Source organism: Callithrix jacchus, chromosome 14 (genome assembly GCF_049354715.1).
Source record: "Callithrix jacchus isolate 240 chromosome 14, calJac240_pri, whole genome shotgun sequence".
In the NCBI taxonomy this organism is placed as follows: domain Eukaryota; kingdom Metazoa; phylum Chordata; class Mammalia; order Primates; family Cebidae; genus Callithrix; species Callithrix jacchus.
The window spans coordinates 77,664,831-77,685,715 of NC_133515.1; the positions used below are offsets into that span (position 1 = coordinate 77,664,831).

A 20,885-nucleotide genomic window follows, 5' to 3' on the forward strand; every position below is an offset into this window, starting at 1 on the left:
TTGCACTGCACATCTCGTTGAATCTTCCAGAATAAATGTGGGGTCCATAAACCAAACAAGGAGAAGGAAAACAGATGGAATGAGTAGGCAGAAATCTGACAGCTCCTGGGTTTCTTCTATTTGTGTTAATGCTGAGACTTAAAAATTATTTTTATATGTAGTGTTTATTAGGAATAGTTGTAATTAGTTGTGATAGTTGTATTAAACACTTACTGTTATTTGGCTAATATTACTAGATATAATAAAATGATATTTAGTGGGAAGACATTCATCAAAATGGAAGTAGTTAACTTGGGCCGGGTGCCGTGGCTCACACCTGTAATCCCAGCACTTTGGGAGGCCGAGGTGAGTGGATCACTTGAGGTCAGGAGTTCAAGACCAGCCTGACCAACATGATGAAACCCTGTCTCTTCTAAAAATACAGAAATGAGCCAGGTGTGTTGGTGTGCACCTGTATTCCCAGCAGCTGGGGAAACTGGGGCATGAGAATCACTTGAACCCAGGAGGCGTAGGTTGTAGTCAGTCAAGATCATGCCACTGCACTCCAGCCTAAGCAACAGAGTGTCTCTGTCTCAAAAAAAAAAAAAAAAAAGTTGTTAACTTTCATACAGTATTATTCATAGGTGATATTTTACCACTTTATTGTGATAGTTCAGCTTTTAAAAACTTCAGTCAGATATGGAGTTCATCACCTCTTGAGACAACCTGTTCCAGTGTTAGGTGCTGGATATGGAATAAAGTAAAAGAAAGAACTTAGGCTTTGGAGTCAGGGAAACAAGTTTGAATCTCATTTTTATTGCTTTGTAGCGATAGTCACGGGCAAGCAACAACTTCTTTAAAATTCTGGTTTCTATTCTGGAAAATAGATTTAAACAGATCTCCTAGGATTATTGCAAGGGTTTAATGAAGTATCATATCTCACTTTATGTGTTTAGCATAAATAAAGGCTTACTTGTTAATTCCTTCAACGAATTGCTATAAAAATTGCTAAAACTTACTGAGCACTTACTGTTAGCCAGGTGCTGTTACAGATAGTTTATACCTTGTAGCTCAATCCTTGCAACCTGTAAGGTTAAGAAATGCTGTTATCCTCATTTTATGTCTGCCCTCTGCAGTGATGCTGAATAAAACCAATTCTCTTATTAACGCTTATTCAAGTATTTGAAAACCATTTATTTTATTTGGTTTTGATAAGCACAATTTTATCACATGACATTGTTTTTAACTTCATATGCAGTTTTCTTAAATCAATGTAGCTCTGAAAGTGTTGACCACAGAAAGAAACATAATATTGATGTAGGCTAAGTAATGAGTATACAGATGGTTGCTGATGTGTTCTCTGTGTCCTAGGGCATTAGGTTTGCATTAGCTCTTTTAGTCACCCATAATATTAGACGTTTGTATTAAACTTGTGCATTAATAAACACCTCTCATATAAACTGTTTCCAAGTTAGCATTTCCCCATTTCTATATTGCACATTTTGGGGAAACTAAATGCAAAGCTTTATGCTTTAAGTTTCACTTTAATGTTAGTTTATTTCTCCCAGATTCCTTTAACCAGAGGATTTTATGAGCATATTCTTTGTCTTTATTATTTCATAAATAGTGAAAAACAATATAAGGCTGAGGACAGCGTTCCAAGGCAGTTCCATAAAGACTTTGCTCATCGGAGCCGACATAGCGCAGCAAACTTAACTACACTAATATCCAGCCCACACTCAGATAACACACTTACAAAGATAGCATGGACACAGTCATCTTGGATACTGTGTTTTTCAGAATAAATGTTCTGTTGTTGTTTTTTCTGGGTTTGCTAATTGTGTGGTCTTGGGCAAGTACGTTCATCTCTGAACCTCTGTTTTCTCAACTATGTAATGGGTTGCTGTGAGGATTAATGAGTTAATACATAAAGTGCTTAGAACAGTCTCTGGCAGATAGTAAGAGCTTAGTAAATGTAAGCTGTTATCAGTATTTTCCCAGGTGTAAATGTGTTTGACTAGGCATTATTATTATTTGAATTCCTGCTGACATCTAGTGATCATTACATTCTTCTCTAGTTCTTCACAAAGCATTTGCTTCATTATTTTATATTTGTAGTTTCTGAAATTTGCTTTCCTGCTTCTCTAGCCCCCAGAACTTGAAGCAGCTCTACAGATCTCCAGGCCATGATTATATTTGTCTTTTTGAGCTCTTTCTCCAGGATTATGGGAGTCAGCTTTGTGATTACATTTGCAAATTGCTTTAGTAGTATGGAATGGGTTGCATCTGGGCCCAGAGACTCAAACTCACATAAAGTAGTTACAGTCTCTTGGTCATGAGGCTCAGGTGTCAGTTTTCAGTGGCTTTCTGCAGTTTTCATTTAAAACTGTTGGAGAAGATAAGCAAAATACAAGTTGAGCCATCTGTCTTTCTGTGTGATTTCTCAACCTTAGCACCAGCCTCTGAGCAATGACTCTTAGTTCCTTGTTCTGTTGGAGAAATAGTGTATTACGGTGGAGACAGCACTGAGTAGGAGAGTATGAACCTGGCTTCTAATTCCTGCTCCACCTGTTAATAGCCACGAGCTGCTGGGCAAGTTGCATTACCACGTTGTGCTTCGATTTTCTTGTCTACAAAAGAGATATTTACCCTGTTGACTTTCAAAGAGGTATCACAAGGTAAAGTATGTGAAACATATATAAACTATCAAATGTTGTGCATTATGTAAGATGGAATAATAATCATTTACTTGAAAGTAGCTATAAAAGCTTTTATCTTCAAGCAGATTTTTTTGTCTCAGTTTTTTTCCTGAGCGTTCCAATTCCTAATACTGTAGTTGTGTGCTTTTGCCCTTCTGTCATGTTCCTCCTAATTTAACCCATTAACTACTCTGCAGCCACGCTGGATATTTCTTTCTCTCTGTTGGAATTATTTATGGGTATATAGATGGAACTTAAAAGGAGCCATCAGTTACGAGCTGTTTCACGCCTAAGCCATGAGGGGTCATACCTTTTTTTTTTTTTTTTTTAACCTTTTTGAACTGTGCTTTCTTAAAAATTATGATAATTATATATATTTAACTATACCTACTGTTCTCTTTCTTTCTGTTAGAAATGCTTTGTGGTCTATGGCCCCATCATCCCAAATGTGCCTGATTTTGTCTTATCTTGGAAGCTAAGCAGTGTTGGGCCTAGTTAGGACTTGGATAGGTGAAATCCCTTATGTTGAGATCCCTTTCTCCTGTATTCCTGTTACAAGTATGTCAGCTTTCACACTTGTTGATCATTTAACTGTTCAGTATATCCCCTCTTGCTTCCTTAGCCTTCTGAAAGGAGTTTTTCAACAAAGCAAGTCAGGAGTCATATTTTGACAGGATTAGTATTTTAATATGAAAAAAGAATACTCTTACATTAGGAAAGTATTGAACATCTTCCGTGTGGGTGATATGTACTGTATGTCTGGGAATATGTCAGTTTTACTCTTTTTTGTCCCTTCTGTTTTTGATATAATTCAGTCATGTAATTGTAAAAAAAATGTTTGGTCTTCATCAATTCAAAATAAAGTAGATTTTTAAAAAATGTTTAAAGTTTAAGTTTTAGGTATCAGTGTTGAGTGCCAAGGATACTTTTTTTATCTTCAGTGAAATTATACCTATAGTGAAAAAAGTCTTTGCTCTCTAGCCAAAAATGGCTGCCCATTAAGATTTATTAGTGAATTATAAGCACAGACCAGAAATTAAGTTACATTCTTATTTTTAAATTAATGTGAATGAATATAAAATATTAAAAACCTTTAAAAAATTTTCTTCCAGGCTGACTACATATCAGAAAGCATCAATTTTCTTGATGGACCCATTCATCTGATGAAATATGCCTATACTATTTTAAAAAGCTTTGTACTTCATCATACAAAAGTTCCCCCACCTCCAGAATGAAAATGAGGACATTTGAGGAGATGATTTAAGGTGTGGACATTTGAGAAGTGTCCTGTGGAATTAGTAAACCAAAGCAAAAGTACTGAATTGATTAATCCAAAACACTTACTGTTTTTTTTTAAACAAAGAGTATTTCATCTTGACAGAAAAACAACTCGTATTCAATATGTATTTTCTCAAATTAAGGAGACCAGAACAAACTGAAAGGAAAATAGATTCGTAAATAAGCTCCGTCAACTCTCTTCTGCTAAGGATAGCTTAGTGATGTTAAATCCTTTACAAATCCCTGGCTGTCTTCCTACAGACAAGACTGTTTTTTGATGTGACTGATATCAAGAGAAGTACGACCTTTTATGCATTCAACTCATTGATAAAACTTACCGTCATCGGCATGAGTGGCTTAAAAGAGGAAATGAAGAAGCTTTCAACTAAATCCAAAAGTGCAGTCATTTTCTTTACTGCTGTTATTTTTAAAACCTCTTCATAACCATTGAAAAAGAATTGACGACTATTTTAAAAGATTAAAGAAAGGCAGATGTCTGCAAATAATTCCCCTCCATCAGCCCAGAAGTCTGTATTATCTCCAGCTATTCCTGCTGTGCTTCCAACTGCTTCTCCGTGTTCAAGTCCTAAGACGGGACTCTCTGCCCGACTGTCTAATGGAAGCTTCAGTGCACCATCGCTCACTAACTCCAGAGGCTCAGTGCATACAGTTTCATTTCTACTACAAATTGGCCTCACACGGGAGAGTGTTACCATTGAAGCCCAGGAACTGTCTTTATCTGCTGTCAAGGATCTTGTGTGCTCCATTGTTTATCAAAAGGTACTGTATGTGCTGTTAATGTCAATAGTAATGTTATTGCTGATGCTTTCCTATAAATTACACATGTACCAGTGAGTTAAGACATACTGATCCATCAATAATTTATTCTGAGTATTTTTGGAAGAGTTCTGATGGCCTCTGACTGAGGCTAAAGTTTGAAATTTCAGAGACTACCTAATTGGAACTTATATTCCAGATTTAAAATACCTTTATTTGGTCAGGTGCGGTGGCTCACACCTCTAATCCCAGAACTTTGGGAGGCTCAGGCAGGACATGCGCAGGGGGAGGGGCAGGCAGCCGAGGTTGCAGTGAGCTGAGATCACGCCACTGCACTCTAGCCTGGGCAACAGAGTGAGACTCAGGTCTTAAAAAATAAAATACATTTATTCTAGCTTTGAAGTATCACTCTTCTGTTTGTCTCTTAAAAGCAGGAAAATCTGTATAGAGTCAAGGCAGCATAAGAAATTTCATTTGTTTTCAGAGAAAATGAGAGGTAGAGGGCACAAGGCCCCCTGGGACCCAGTAGCTAGTGGCCGAGTCCCGTGTCCATACCTTGTTCTTTCTAGGTACCCTGTGTTCTGCCCTCTTTTTCTTTTTTATCCATTTCCTTCTCTTTAGAACTTGATTATTTTTCAAAGAAGACATTCAGAATTTTCCTAAACTGTCATTTAATATAGGACCATTCTCTCTCTCTCTCTGTCTTTTAAAAAATAGATAAATTAATTTTAAATACATGACAAAATATTTGAAAATTCAGGGTGGTTTTATATTGTTTCTCATTCACCCTCTTCCTTGTACTGTGCCATTTTTTTAAGGAACTTTAGCTAAATATCTATAATAATCTTGATTTGATGGATGAGGCTAGTATGTTTTCTGTATTATCAAAACTGTTTATATGGGTTGTATGAATTGGTTATATTTTACTTTTAATGGACTCTCAAGCATGTTTCAGATTTGTTTCAAACAATTTGTAAACTTTCTATTTGCAAAAATGATATCTCTCTGGTAATTCAGGCCCTTCATCTTATTGTTTTTGTTTCAATTCCTTATGCTTTATATAATTTTCCATTATCTTCTGACGTAAAAGTCATTAGCAATTCAAAAATGTTATGCAGTTCGTGAAATGACCTATGCTGCCTTTGTTTTAACAGTGACTTATTTATGTAAATGTGGCCTAAATGATTCCTAAGAACTTCTGTAGACCTGTAGAACCCTGTATCCTTCCATATTTTTGCTTTTTGTTTCCCTTCCATTATCCTTTAGAGTTTTTTTCAAATACTTTTGCAACAAGATTGTAATTTTTTACTTAAAGATAATATTTAAATACATATTTGTAACTTAAATGGAATATTCCCTTTTTATTTGAGACCATAGAAACTCATAACCAGTGTTTCTGATGAATCTCTATGAGTTAGTTTCAATCTTTGGAAATTTTGTTTATTTTTTCCAAATATGTTTATTTAATACAACATGTTCTTTTGAAATATGTAGGCCGGGCGCGGTGGCTCAAGCCTGTAATCCCAGCACTTTGGGAGGCCGAGGCGGGTGAATCACGCGGTCAAGAGATCGAGACCATCCTGATCAACATGGTGAAACCCGTCTCTACTAAAGATACAAAAAATTAGCTGGGCATGGTGGCACATGCCTGTAATCCCAGCTGCTCAGGAGGCTGAGGCAGGAGAATTGCCTGAACCCAGGAGGTGGAGATTGCGGTGAGCCTAGATTGCAGTGAGCCGATATCGTGCCGAGCCGAGATCGCGCCATTGCTCTCCAGCCTGGGTAACAAGAGCGAAACTTTGTCTCAAAAAAAAAAAAAAAAAAAAAAAAAGAAATATGTATATGTTGTGTAATGGCTAAATTGAACTAATTGATTTACTCCTACAGAGGCTTACCAATGTTCTGTAGGATTATTCTAGAATCAGTGTTACTTCATTAACATAAATGTGAGGAATGGGTCAATGGGTGAAATTCTTGGAGAACTAGATTAAAAATCTTCATCTGTGAGCAACTAGAGTGATGTCAAGGAAATAAGATATAACTTAAAAAGGATAATTCAGTGTAAACTTCATACAAATATAAAATAATTATTGATAGTGAATATAGCAGCATAAAATAGATATAGTAAACTGAATTTTCCAATGACTCTTGCTGTGGAATCATTATTCCTCAGGAGGAACCTTCCCCATTCTCTCTTGTCTTCTGCTCTTGTTGAGTGCAGTTTTCTATAAATGTCAGTTGGGTTAATTGGTTGATAGTGTTCAAATCTTCAATATCTTTATTGACTTTTTTCTACTTTATCTTTTCTTGAGAAAGGACTATTGAAATCTCCCAACTATAAATGTAGATTTGTCCGTTTCTCCTTTAGTTTTGTCAGTTTTTTTCTTTGTTTTTTTTTTTTTGTTTTTTTTTTGATGCTCTCATTCTTTGCAAACACATTTGGGACTTTTACAGTCTTTGATATATTGATGCCTTTTTCAATATAATTTTTCAGGATCTTGTTCTGAAGCTTACAGATGTTCCTCAGCTTACACTGGGTTATGTCCTGATAATTCCATGACAAGTCGAAAATCTAAGTTGAGGCTGGGCATGGTAGCTCATGCCTGTAATCTCAACACTTTGGGAGGCCGAGGCAGGAGGATCATAAGGTCAGGGGTTCAAGACCAGGCTGGCCAACATGGCAAAGCCCTGTCTCTACTAAAAAAATTTTTAGCTCAGCGATATGGTGGTCGCCTGTAATCCCGGCTACTCTGGAGGCCGAGGCAGGAGAATCGCTTGAACCTGGAAGGTGGAGGTTGCAGTCAGCCAAGATTGTGTCATTGCACTCTGGCCTGAGCGGCAAGAGCAAAACTCCATCTCAAAAAAAAAAGAAAATATTAAGTTGAAAGTGTGTTTTGATTTATGATATTTTCAATCTGCTGTGAGTTTATCCCATTGTAAGTTGAGGAGCTCTCTGAATGTCTATCCCTTTGCACCACTGTGAAGTTGAAAACCTGTATGTCAAATCATCTTACGTGAGGGACTATCTTAAGTGAGGGACTAATACTTCGGTATTAATCATTCTTTTCATAAAAAATTAGTGTTTGCATTGTGACATATTTTCACATGCTTATAGCCTCTCTGTTTTCTTACATAAAGTAGAATTTTTTGTAGCTTGCATGTATTAGTAGTTCGCTTATGCTTTTTAAATTCGCTGTCAACTTCTGCTTTTTAAGTGTTTAGACCATTTCTATTTAATACCGTTTTCCATATAGAAAACATGGGTTTAAATAGATTGTTTTGCTATTTTCTATTTGTCCCTTCTGTTCTTGGGTCCGTTTTTGCCTTCTTTTGAATTATGTTATATAATTCCATAGTATCTCCACTGCTGGTTTACTATACTCTTTACAAATTTCTTTTATCATTTCCTCTAATGCAGGGGTCAGCAATCTCTATCCATGGGCCAAATCTGGCCTATCACCTGTTGTCAATAGAGTTTTATTAGAACACAGATGCTCAGTGATTTATATCTTGTCTATGGCTGCTTTCATTCTGCAGCAGCAGAGTTGAGTAGCTGTAACAGAGACCATATAATACTATATGGTCTAATACCACCAATCCTGTAATCTACTCTCTGACCTTGTAGAGAAAATGTTTGCAAACCCCTGCTCTAGTGCACCTTATCAGAGTATCTTCAAACAATATCATACCACTTTATAATGTAATGTGTACCTTAGAACAGTAAGTTTCTATCTTCTTCCTATTGTCATTTGTGCTATTGTTGTCATATATTTTATTTCTATGTGCAGTCTATTCTTGTTATTCATAGTAGTTAGATTTTGTAAAGTGACTGAGAGCACTGAATTAGCAAATAGTGAACCATTGCTCCTAGTGGAACCATTGTTCCTAGTGGGAGGATAGGTTCCTGCAAGCCTCTGGTCACAACATTTTCATCATTATAACCTTATTTTATGTGTTTCTGTTTGAAGACACTTAATATTTATTGTTGATTCATTAACATTGTGCTCACAGCTAACAGCACTGTTACTCATGCCTGAATGAAACTTAATAAACACACATATTTACTCCATAAGGCGCATCGTAAACTTTTTGTACTTGGGAACGCTAGACAGTGCTTCAGCACTGTGCTTGGGACCCATTTTAAACAGAAGACTAACAAAAGATGAAAACAATGCAGAAAATATGGCACTAAATAGACTGCGAAAAGGACTCTTATTTATACTATAAAAGCTGAAACGAGAAGGCAGAGCTGAAACAAGGCAGAGCTATTCTAGATAGATTTTCTTTTCCTGGTGGCAGTGTGTGGAGAGCTAAATAGTGTTATACAATGATCCTACACCTGGGTGCCATTATCTGTTATGGCTTTGCTTCAATTGAACAAATATTTATGGTGCACTACTCTTCAGTCACAGTGCTAGATAACTATGGAATCTCTCAAGATGAAAGACAGATTCCCTGCCCCTGTGATTTAGGCTCTAGAAAAGAAGATGCAATTATCAAATTGCCCTCGTAGAAGGTAGATGTAAGTCCTAAGGCACAATATGATAAAATGACTCAGGAAGGAGAACGAACTATCAGCTTGTTGGAACTATGAAAGCATATTTTAAATCCTGCTCTTTGTCATCACCAACTCTAGTACTTCACCTGGAGAAATAAGATTTTGCTGGTACAGTGCCTTGCTACTGCTTTCTGATAGCTAGTAGCATGGATAAAGCAAGATACCTTTAACATCCTCACTAGTCGAGTTTTGTGATTCTGCTTCCTAGTGGTGGTCTAAATTTTATTTGAATTTGAACTAGTTATTCAAGGAATTCATGATGATCTCTGCCCTCTTCACTCCACAGCAGTTAACTGGACATTTGTAGTTGCTAGCAATGAGCGGGTGACAGAAATATGTGATTGCTTATGTAAGGCATTATTGCAAGATTACTTACAAAATAATGCTGATGATTCCTCAAAGGGAATCACTGGTCCAGATTCCTTTCCTAAGCTTCAGACATGCCATAGTCTATCTTTTAACTAGGCTTGACCACCTTTTCTTTGGTACATCCTCTGCTTAGACCTCCAGCAAGCAAGTTTTTTTCTGTATAGGTGTTGGCATCCTATTTTAACATTCATAATGCCCATTGTAATTGTCCCTTTTCTTGACTGTATCCACTATAAAATTAAGCTTTATGATGCCAGATACCATGGCCACAGTAGGTGTTCAATGAATATTCCTTGGTTTAACAAATAAAGGAAAAAAATAATATGAAGCAGTATAGTGTTACAGTTAAACTGGAGTTTTGGAGTTAAACTGGAGTTCATTTCTACCACTTATGTAATCTTGATTTCTTACCTGAAAAATGAGGTTAACAATAATATTCATCTCTCATCATTGTGTATATTAGATGGTATGTTTCTTTTTTTTTGAGATGGAATCTTGCTCTGTCGCTCAGGCTGGGGTGCAATGGCACCATCTCGGCTTACTGCAACCTCCGCCTCCCAGATTCAAGCCATTCTTCTGCCTCAGCCATCTGAGTAGCTGGGATTACAGGTACCCACCACCACACCTGGCTCATTTTTGTATTTTTAATAGAGACGGGGTTTCACTATGTTGGTCAGGCTGGTCTCAAACTCCTGATATCTTGATCCGCCCGCCTCAGCCTCCCAAAGTGCTGAGATTACAGGCGTGAGCCACGGCACCCAGCTAAATTGTATGTTTCTAAAATGCTCAGCCCAATACTTAGCAGATAATAATCACACAGTATATGCTAGCTTATCAATATTATGTATTAATCTGATCTTAATGATTTCCAAACTCAAAAGAGAACTTCAACTATTACACTTTGAAAGTCCTCTTTGTTGAAAATTTACTAGAATTAGCCAGTAGTGATCTAGAAATGACTGAAAACTACCATCAACTAAGATTGTGTTAATTTTTTGATTTGTGCTTTATAGAGTATACACATATGTCAATTTGTTTTCTACTCTTTAGAAGACAACTGATTCCTTCCTTTATCTGAATGGGTACTCACAATTTTCTATTAGCTTTACTAATTCTCCTTTTATTGATACAGAAAATTAGGGTTAATGATAAGTCAATTCTTTGATTTATTTAATCTTCTGTTCTTGGGCTGCATGTGAAAACCTGTGATTTCTATATTAGAATGTGGTTTTGGTACAATGTATTCCTCAGGGCATAATGTCCTTCTTTAGATTCATAGTGATTGCATATGTGACTTAAGAATCTTATAATTTTGAGGTCAACTGATTTAACTAGTCAGTTAATTACCATTGTTGAGCAGTGAATAAGTAAGCAGGCTTTTCTGTATTTCTGTTCCCTTAAGGTTATTTGAGATATTCCTGCATTGTATGCACATGTCCAAGAATTAAACCCATTAGAGTCAACTCTCAAGGGGTAGGAACAGTTAAATGAAATTGTATAAGATCTTTTGCTTTCACAAGAGGGACAGGAAAACTAACCAAGAGTGCATAAATATCCCCATTAGGAAAAAAATTATTTAAAGTATTTAGTAATAATTAAGAATGGGTAAGTCCAAATATAAGTAAAATTAAAAATTTTTGAAAATTTTTTCAAGACCTTGTAAAATGAATGTGTCTTATTATGTTTCTGAAAAAGGAACACTGATAGTGTGTGATTTTTACATCTCCAATTAAATTTTTTTCTAGTAAGATTTTTATTGGGATTCTTTTTACTCTGGCAATGTTATTCTAAAGTTTATCTGGGAGGAAAAGTAGTCAAGAACATTAATTTAAAAATATGAAAAAGAGAGAAAGACAAAACTACAGTAACTGAAGTTATATTCTGAACAGAAATAGATAAGCACAAGATACTTTAAGGTATGTCAAAGGAGGCATGAGAAATTAAAAGGAATTGTTTTTCAGAACATACAGAGTTTGGAATAACTAATTTTAAACAGTTGAAGGAACATTAACATAGACCTTCACCTAATATCTGACACCAGCCAGGTGTGGTGACTCATGCCTGTAATCCTAGCACTTTGGAGGCCGAGGCTCGTGGATCACCTGAAGTCAGGAGTTCGAGACTAGCCTGGCCAACATGGCAAAACCCCGTCTCTTCTAAAAATACAAAAATTAGCCAGGCATGGTAGTGGGCACCTATAATCCCAGCTACTAGGGAGGCTAAGGTAGGAGAATGGCTTGAACCCATGGTGGGGAGGGAGAGGGTGGGTGGTGGCAGAGGTTGCAGTGAGCTGAGATCGCACCACTTCAGTCTGGGTGAAAGAGCAAAACTGTCTCAGAAGAAAAATCTGGGCCGGCGCAGTGGCTCATGCCTGTAATCCCAGCACTTTGGGAGGGCAAGACCAGCAGATCACGAGGTCAAGAGATCAAGACCATCCTGGCCAAATGGTGAAACCCCATCTCTACTAAATATACAAAAATTAGCTGGGCATGGTGGTGTACACCTATAGTCCCAGCTACTCGGGAGGCTGAGGCAGGAGAATCACTTGAACCTGGGAGGCAGAGATTGCAGTGAGCCGAGAAAGCACCACTGCCCTCTAGCCTGCCGACAGAGCAACACTCCGTCTCAAAAAAAAAAAAAAAGAAAAAAAAAAAAGAAAAGTCTAATACCAAGGTAAATTTCAGTGATTAAAGGTGAAATGTGAAAACTCAAAAGAAAATTTGCATATAATGGAATTGACTATCAAACCACTTGACAGCAGGCAACTCACTTTCAGGTCAATAAAAGAAATCTTGAAAAGATCAGTTTAGAGATTTTATTAAAAATTATAATGGGCCGGGCGCGGTGGCTCATGCCTGTAATCCCAGCACTTTGAGAGGCCAAGGTGGGCGGATCACGAGGTCAAGAGATCGAGACTATCCTGGCCAACATGGTGAAACCCCGTCTCTACTAAAAATACAATAAATAACCAGGCATGGTGGCATGTGCTTGTGGTCCCAGCTACTCGGGAGGCTGAAGCGGAAGAATCTCTTGAACCCAGGAGGCAGAGGTTGCAGTGAGCCGAGACTGCGCCACTGCACTCCAGCCTGGTGACAGAGCAAGACTCCGTCTGAAAAAAAAAAAAAAAAAATATATATATATATATATATATATAATGTATGCATATGTAAAATAAAAGCAACAGATTTGGGGAAATGTTATAGCAAGTATTATATAGGTGAATGTCTTCTTTCTACATATAGCTCATGTACTGGGAAGAAAAACTGATCTTAATAAATACTTGGTCAAATGATACGGGAATATGTTTTACAAAAACATTAAATTAGTAAACAAGCATGCAGGAGGATGTTCAAAACAGTAGTTTCTAAATATAGTTTAGATATCGTGTTAAGTTGGGGGAAAATAAAATTGGCATTCCCAGTATAGGGGAGAATATGGTAAAATTTCATAGAAATAGAGAACAATCAGTGGTTCAAGGCTTGTAATTTAAAAACTAGATTAAATTCTAGGAAGAATACTACAAAACATATATGAGGCTTTTTTCCCAAGAAAATACTTCTAACAGATCGTTTAAGTTAAGATTTGCTTAAAATTTGAATATGACCAAAGCGTTCACTCTTTGAATTTCATCTAGTTTCATTACACATCCTGAGGGTGGAGTAGGGTGGAGTTTCTTTTGTTGTTGTTGTTGTTAGCGTAAGCCAAAACTTAGCTTCCTTTTTTCAAAGCTTTGAAACCCTTCCAACATTTGTGATACATTGACTGATGCTGTCTTATTCATCTTTTATCCTCAGGGATGCCTTGCATTTAGTAGACATTTGGTAAAGGAGACATTTTACCTGCTCTTACTTCTAAAAACATGATACTGGAAAAAAATTTATTGATGACATGATTTATAATTATTAGAGCTGGAAAGAGATAGAAATGAGCAGATAAGCATCAGTATTCTTTCCCATCTTGTTTCATGTATCCAGTGCTTTAGTTGTGCCCAAGCTGACCCCACTAGCTTAGATTGTCAGATAATTAGTTTGTAAGGCTTGTTCTTCCTGGGATTGTGCAAAAGGCCAAGCATTCTTCTAGAATGCTCTGAAATTTTTAAAGTTATTTATTTCCTGAGGACACCAGTGAACTTTTTCCTTATTCCATATAAGAATGTGGATTAGGACTTTGGACTATTTTATTGGCAAATGTTACCGTCTTAGTATCTGATTTTAATATATAAGATCAAGTTAAACACTTGGTTTTCAAATGACAAGATTTTGATCCCCAGGGGACATTTGGCAATGTCTGGATACATTTTTGGATGTCAACTGGACGGGGCGGGGGGGGCGCGGGGCGGAGCGGTGCTTCTAGCATCTAGCAGATAGAGGATAAAGAGGTTGCTGTGATGCACATTGAGAGCCTGGTACAACAAAGCATTATATGGCCCAAAATGTTAATAATGCTGAGGTTGAAAATCCTTGGGTTAAACTGATGCATTATAGAATTTCTGAAGTTTGGAGAAATCTACATTGTCTCTCTTTTAGTACTATTAGGGGCGTAGTAAAATAGGGAATATGAGTATCTCCTAGATTAAAATCTTACCAATGTGAATTGCCACTTGAGGTCTTAAACAGGATTTCTAGTTTCGCCTGGGCATTTTTGTTTTTGTTTTTTCGAGACAGGTCTTGCTCTGTCACCCAGGCTGGGGTGTAGGGGCACAGTCACGGCTCACTGCAGCATTGACCTCCTGGGTTCAATCAATCCTCCCACCTCAGCCTCCTGAGTAGCTGAGACCACAGACTCCAGCCACCACACCCAGCTCAATTTTTTATTTTTTGTAGAAATGGAGTTTCACCATGTTGCCCAGGCTGGTCTCAAAGCCTCAGGCTCAAGTGATCCCTCTACCTTGGCTTCCCAGAATGCTGGGATTACAGATGTGAGCCACCATGCCCAACCTATTTTTGTTTAAGAACAGTGCACAGTTTTTATTGCGAGTATGAATATGGTTAATCTGAATTTTTAACCTATATATATGAAGTTCCTATATCTTGTTTTATAAAGCAAAATTAACAACAAACAAGTTCTCTGCCTTTTAGAGGTTTATAAGCTAAAGAGAATATGTTTTTTACTGATTAAACCCAAAGAACTAGCAGGACTGGGAATCAGGAGAATGCAGAAGGCAGGCAGATCTGAGCAGCAGGTAGAACTGGAATTGAGCCAAATAGATATTCACTGATCAGATCACAGCTGGAGGCCACTTACAAGACTGATTACAAGTGAGAAAATCGATACTGAGGGAGTAGTCCAGAAGCCTTGCCCATCTTACAGTGATCATGCATGGATTTTCAACCTTGAAATCACATTAACTTTGTTATTGGTGTATGCTTAAAAAAAAAGAAGAATCTAAAGAAGAGGTAGCAGAGTATATTATACCATAGCAGAGTTTTGGAATCAAGGGTTGTTGCTATTCTGCCACTTTGTTTTGTGATGATAGGCCCTTTTCCCACAGCAGCTCACACCTGTAACCTCAGTGATGCAGGATTTTTCTCGACCGCTTCATTGGACTTGTGACAGGGGTGCCCTGTTTACTTGGCCCACCACACTCAACCTCTTTCTGGAGGGAACATGTGAGCAAGCAAGTGCAGGATCTAGCTAACCACTTTGAGCTATGGCAGGAGCAGACTTCACGCAGGCCCTGTGGCAGAACCCAGGTGGGGGTGCCTGCGACCTGCCCCTGCCCCCCAAAGCCCCAGAAGATGTATTATAATACTCTCTTAGCTCTGCCATCCATGGATAGCTCTGTGTTATCAGCTCAGTGGGCCCCTTGTGACAGCCCTTTTTTGGGTACTTTCACTTGGTGAGTCTCTAGCTCTTGTCTGGCATCCAATAATAATGAGATCACCCAGACACTTGAAGGATGGTGAAGGCAGTAAGTAATGGGAAAGGGCTCTCAGCAGAGGGGGATGTGGGAGAGGGGACTTGGACGGGCAGGTAGTCGTCCCCTGAGGTCCAGCAGGCTCTTCCTGGTAATCAAGCCATCTCTCCAAAGTCCCGCTGTCCCTCCAATGTCAAGTCACCTCTCTCCAGTCAAGCTGCTGCTTTCTCTCTCTACTGACTGAGTCTGGGGTATTCATAGGCCCAGGATGGGGTGGGGACAGGCCATAGGTAGTTCTGGAAAAGGCAACATTCGATTGGTAAAAAGACATTATTCAGAAAGAACCAATTGGGAGAGAGCAGGCAAACAGGGATAGTAGTTCTCACTTAGGGCCATGGGTTTTAGGCTTTTCATCTTGAAGGTGGGGTTTCGCCGAGACCCACCTGTGTGTCTAGTATTTCTTTGCCTCCTTCCTCTTATCATCAGCACTTTGGGAGGCTGAGGCCGAATGATTTCTTGAGTCCAAGAGTTTGAGATCAGCCTAGGCAATATGGTGAGACCATGTCTCTAAAGAAAAAAAAATTTTTTAAGTGCATAGTGATAAATTATTCATTCAGATAATGTTAAATTCTGAAGCTGTTGTTAAAGTGCAAAAACTGTGTTTGACCAGGTAAAATAACTTGCAAGCTTCCTACCTTGCCTACCATTTTACCTACTGCATATTAACCACATGAACTTGAAACTGTTCACCTTAAGTAATTCTCAAAATAAGTGTTGCTTAAAATAATTTTGTTCCTAACTATTGGAACATTTTATGTAAAGGTATAAGTTAATACTGTAAAAGTTACTTTTAAAATGGTTACAGAAAGATTTTTTTTAAATTCTTGAAGCCATTTTTAATGCAAAAGCAAAGAAGAAATCTGAAGTGAGCAGAGTGCATGAGGCTGGAAATTTAATTGATGAAATTCTGTTACATTTCCATAGGGACTGGGAAAATACTTCGTTTTGCACAGTCAAGAGGGGTCATTGGCAGTCTGTAGTAAGCAAATCCAGAAAAGAGCGGGGTAGGGAGGAGCAGTTGGAAAGAGGCCAAAGTAGTCCTGTTTTTGCTTCTACAATGCTAGTTCTTTAGCTATTTCTTTTATTTCCTCTTTTCTTTTTGAGGTAGGCTAGGGAAGGAATTATGGACTTGTCTAGTTTTCAAAAGGTTGCCAACTTCTTCCACATTCCACAGCCTCTCCATTCTCTTGACTCTTATTCTCTAATGCAGGATTTTTCAACTTTAGTACTGTTGACATTTTGGGTGGGGTAATTCTTGTCGGGGATGCCCTGTGCATTCTACAGTGCTGTACTCACTGAATGCCACTAGCTCAAGTTGTGAAAACCAAGAATGTCTCAGGACATGGTCACATACCTTTTGGGGGCAAAAATCCCAGCTGAGGATCATTGCTGTAGAAGAATAAACTAAATAGCCAGTGACAATTACAGACAATTACTAAGCATGTCATCACCTCTACTGCTTTTCTGAACTTTTCCCTTCTCATAAGGGGCCTTTTTTTCCTTCAGGAGAATAGAATGTTTAGAAGGGATATATATTCATTATTTTATTGGGCAAGAATTTTATTTTGGAGAATATAGAGACAACAGTGTTAGTACGGGTTTCTGCCCCCACCGCTTTTGGCTCTGTCAGTGAGTATAGCAGAGTTACAAATGTAATTAAGGACCAGGAAAGATGACTCACACCTGTAGTCTCAGCACTTTGAGAGGCTGAGGCTAAAGGATTGCTTGAGCCCCAGGAGTTTGAGGTTGCAGTGAGCCATGATCAAACTACATCCTGGGCAACAGAGGGAGACCCCCCCCAAAAAATGTAATCAAAAAGTTTGCCAAAATATTTTCTCCTTTTCAAATTATACAACTGAAAGAAAAAAATGCTCTTTTCCTTTGTTCTTTATTCTGCTGAAGTCTGATTTAGAATAAGAAGCTATTATCTTAAAAGCTCTTATGTTTCACTGATGTCAGATCATTTTGAGAAATTCAACATATATACTTCAGAATATAAAGTATTTTTGTTTATGTTTTTTGATATGTTGTTCAGGACTTATTAAAGGTCTCCACGTAATGAAAATTATTCTGATGAATAATTGGATTTGGTGTTTTAAAGAGGATCAATCCATTATGAATAAGTAAAGAATATGAATTCCTAATTTACAGAAAAGGGAAATACAGATGTCACTTAAGCATATGAAAAAAGGTTCAACTTAATGCAAATTAAAACTACAAAAATAACATTTTAATCTAAAATCAAATTTGATAATACACTATAATAAAAACATGGCAAAAACAAATACATAATAAATTACTTGCAGAAATATAAAGTGGTATATCCTCCGTAAAGAACAATTTGGCAGTAGCTAAAAATTTTAAATTGTTGATGTGTTTGAACCAGCAAATCTAGAAAGTTATCTCATACTTACTCTCAAAAAGTGGGAAAAGATGTGTATATAGGATTACTCAGGGAGTATTGCTTATACCAAGTGATTGGAATAGCTAAGGTGTCTTTAGCACTCAAAGCTTATCAAGAGTTCTAATCTCTTTTATTTCTGTTTTTCTGGATAACTAATTGTTGTACATATTTATGAGGTACATGTGATATTTTGATACAAGCATACAATGTATAATGATCAAATCACGGTGATTGGGATATCCATCACCTTAAATATTTATCATTCCTTTATGTTAGGAACATTCCAATTCTACTCTTCTAGTTATTTTGAAATACACAATAAATTCTTGTTAACTATAGTGTCCCTATCATGCTACCAAACACTAGATCTTATTTTTTCTATCTAACTGTATTTTTGCAACTATTACCCAACCCCTTTATTCCCCCCACCCACTCCCCTTCAGAGTCTCTGGTAGTTGTCTTTCTGCTCTCTTACCTCCATGAGGTCAATTTTTTTTTTTTTTTAATTTTTCACATATGAGTGAGAACATGCAATGCTTGTCTTTTTGTGCCTGGCTTATTTTACCCACCGAAATGTTTTTCCCAACTTTTATTCATGTTGTTGCAAATTATAAGCTTTCATTCTTTTTATGGCTGCATAATACTCCACCGTGTATGTGTACCACATTTTCTGTGTCCATTTATCCATTGATGGACACTTAGGTTGATTTCCTATCATGGCTATTGTGAATTTTGCTGCAGTAACCATGGGAGTGCAGGTATCTTTTTGATATTGTGATTTCTTTTCTTTTGGATAGATACCCAGCAGTGAGATTGCTGGATCATATGGTAGTTTTATTTTTAGCAACCTTCATACTGTTTTTCATAGTAACTGTACTAATTTACATTCCCACCTATAGTGTAAGAGCATTCCCTTTCTTTGCATCCTCACCAGGATCTTGGATTTTTTGTCTTTTTGATAAAAGCCATTTTGAGATGAGATGAGGTATCTCATTGTAGTTTTGATTTGCATTTCTCTGAGATTAGTGATGTTGAGTATTTTTTCAAATACCTATTGGACATTTGTGTGTCTTCTTTTGAGAAATGTATATTTAGATCTTTTGCTTATTTTTAAATTGGATTTTCTTTTGTTTTTGTTGTTGAATCGTTTGAGCTCCTTATGTATTCTGGTTATTAATCCCTTGTCAGTTGAATGGTTTGCAAATATGTTCTCCCTTTCTGTAGGTTGTCACTGTTTTGTTAATTATTTCCTTGAAGAAGCTGTGTGTGTGTGTGTGTGTGTGTGTGTGTGTGTGTGTTTTAGTAGAGATGGGGTTTCACCATGTTGCCCAGGCTGGTCTCAAACTCCTGAGCTCAGGCGGTCCACTGCCTTGGACTCCCAAAGTGCCAGGATTACCAGTGTGAACCACCTTGCCTGGCCTGAGAAGCTTTTTAACTTGATGTGATCCCCTTCGTCCATTTTTATTTTGGCTGCCTGTGCTTTCCAGGTCTTACTCAAAGAATCTTTGCCCAGACTAAGGTCCTAGACTGTTGTGCCATTTTCTTCTTCTAGGATGTGAGGATGGTTCAACATACAGAAATCATTAAACATGAGGTCACATCAACAGAATGAAGACCAAAACCCATATGGTCATTTCAGTAGATAGCAAAAAAAAAATTAGTAAAATTCAACACAATAAAAACTTCATGATAAAAACCTGTCAACAAACTAGATATAGAAGGAGCATACCTCAGGACAGTAAGGGCCATGTATGACAAGCATTCAGCTGGTATACTGAATGGGGAAACACTGAAAGCCTTTCTTCTAAGATCTGGAACAAGACAAGGATGCCCACTTTCACCACTTTTATTCAGCATAATACTGGCAGTCCTAACTAGAGCAATTAGAAGAGAAAAAGAAATAGAGGGTATCCAAATTGGAAAGGAAGACATCAAATTATCCTTTTTTGTAGATGGTATGATCTTATATTTAGGAAAACCTAAAGATTCTGCCAAAAAACCATTAGAACTGATAAATAAGTAAAGATGTAGGATACAAAATCCACATACAGAAATCAGTAGCTTTTTTTTTGCGACAGTCTTGCTCTTGTTGCCCAGGAGTGCAATGGCAGGATCTCAGCTCACCACAACCTCCGCCTCCCAGGTTCAAGCGATTCTTCTGCCTCAGCCTCCAGGGTAGCTGGAATTACAGCCACCTGCCACCACGCCCAGCTAATTTTGTATTTTTTTGTAGTAAAGATGCGGTTTCTCCGTGTTGGTCAGCTTGGTCTCAAACTCCCAACCTCAGGTGATCTTCCCTCCTCGGCCTCCCAAAGTGCTGGGATTACAGGCATGAGCCACCGTGCCCAGCCTAAATCAGTAGCATTTCTATATGCCAATAGTGAACAATCTGAAATAGAAACCAAGAAAATCATCCCATTTACCATAGCTGTAAATAAAATACCTCGGAATAAGCTTAACCAAAGAAGTGAAAGATCTCTACAGTGAAAACTGTAAAACATTGGTGAAAAAAAATTGGAAAGGACACTAAGTTCTTTGTATATATATTAACTTATTTCTCATAATAATTGTATGAATTAGGCACTATTTTACAGATGGAAAAACTAAGGTTAAGTAACTTAATTAAGATTATATACTTAGTGAGATAGATGATGATTTTAACAAAGGCAGTTTGGGACTAGTTTTACTACTTACGCCATATCCCATCAGTAGGGACTGGTAAAAGAAAACTATACAGCTGTTAAAAAAAAAAAAAAGAAAAAGAACTTTTTAAATGGAATGATCTCTAAAATATATTGCTAAGTGAAAAAAAAAGCAAGATGCAGAACAGCGTTTATAGTGTGCTGACATTTGTGTAAAATGAAGGAAAGATATATTCATGTTTATTTGATATATAAAATATTT

At 37.4% G+C, this 20,885-nt stretch overlaps 1 protein-coding gene across 10 annotated transcripts in view; it reads left to right on the forward strand.

The window, feature by feature from the left end:
* PRKD3 (protein kinase D3) overlaps positions 1 to 20,885 on the forward strand; it is a 73,549-nt gene that overhangs the window by 3,758 nt on the left and 48,906 nt on the right. For 8 of the 10 annotated variants that reach the window (XM_078349483.1, XM_078349485.1, XM_035272792.3 and 5 more), the window contains one exon: positions 3,791 to 4,736. In XM_078349483.1, coding sequence (XP_078205609.1) covers positions 4,449 to 4,736 — 288 coding nt within the window. In that variant the 5' untranslated portion in view covers positions 3,791 to 4,448. Of the gene's footprint in view, positions 1 to 2,432; positions 2,658 to 3,790; positions 4,737 to 20,885 lie in introns of all 10 variants that reach the window. The other 2 variants (XM_078349484.1, XM_035272796.3) reach the window with 1 other exon arrangement.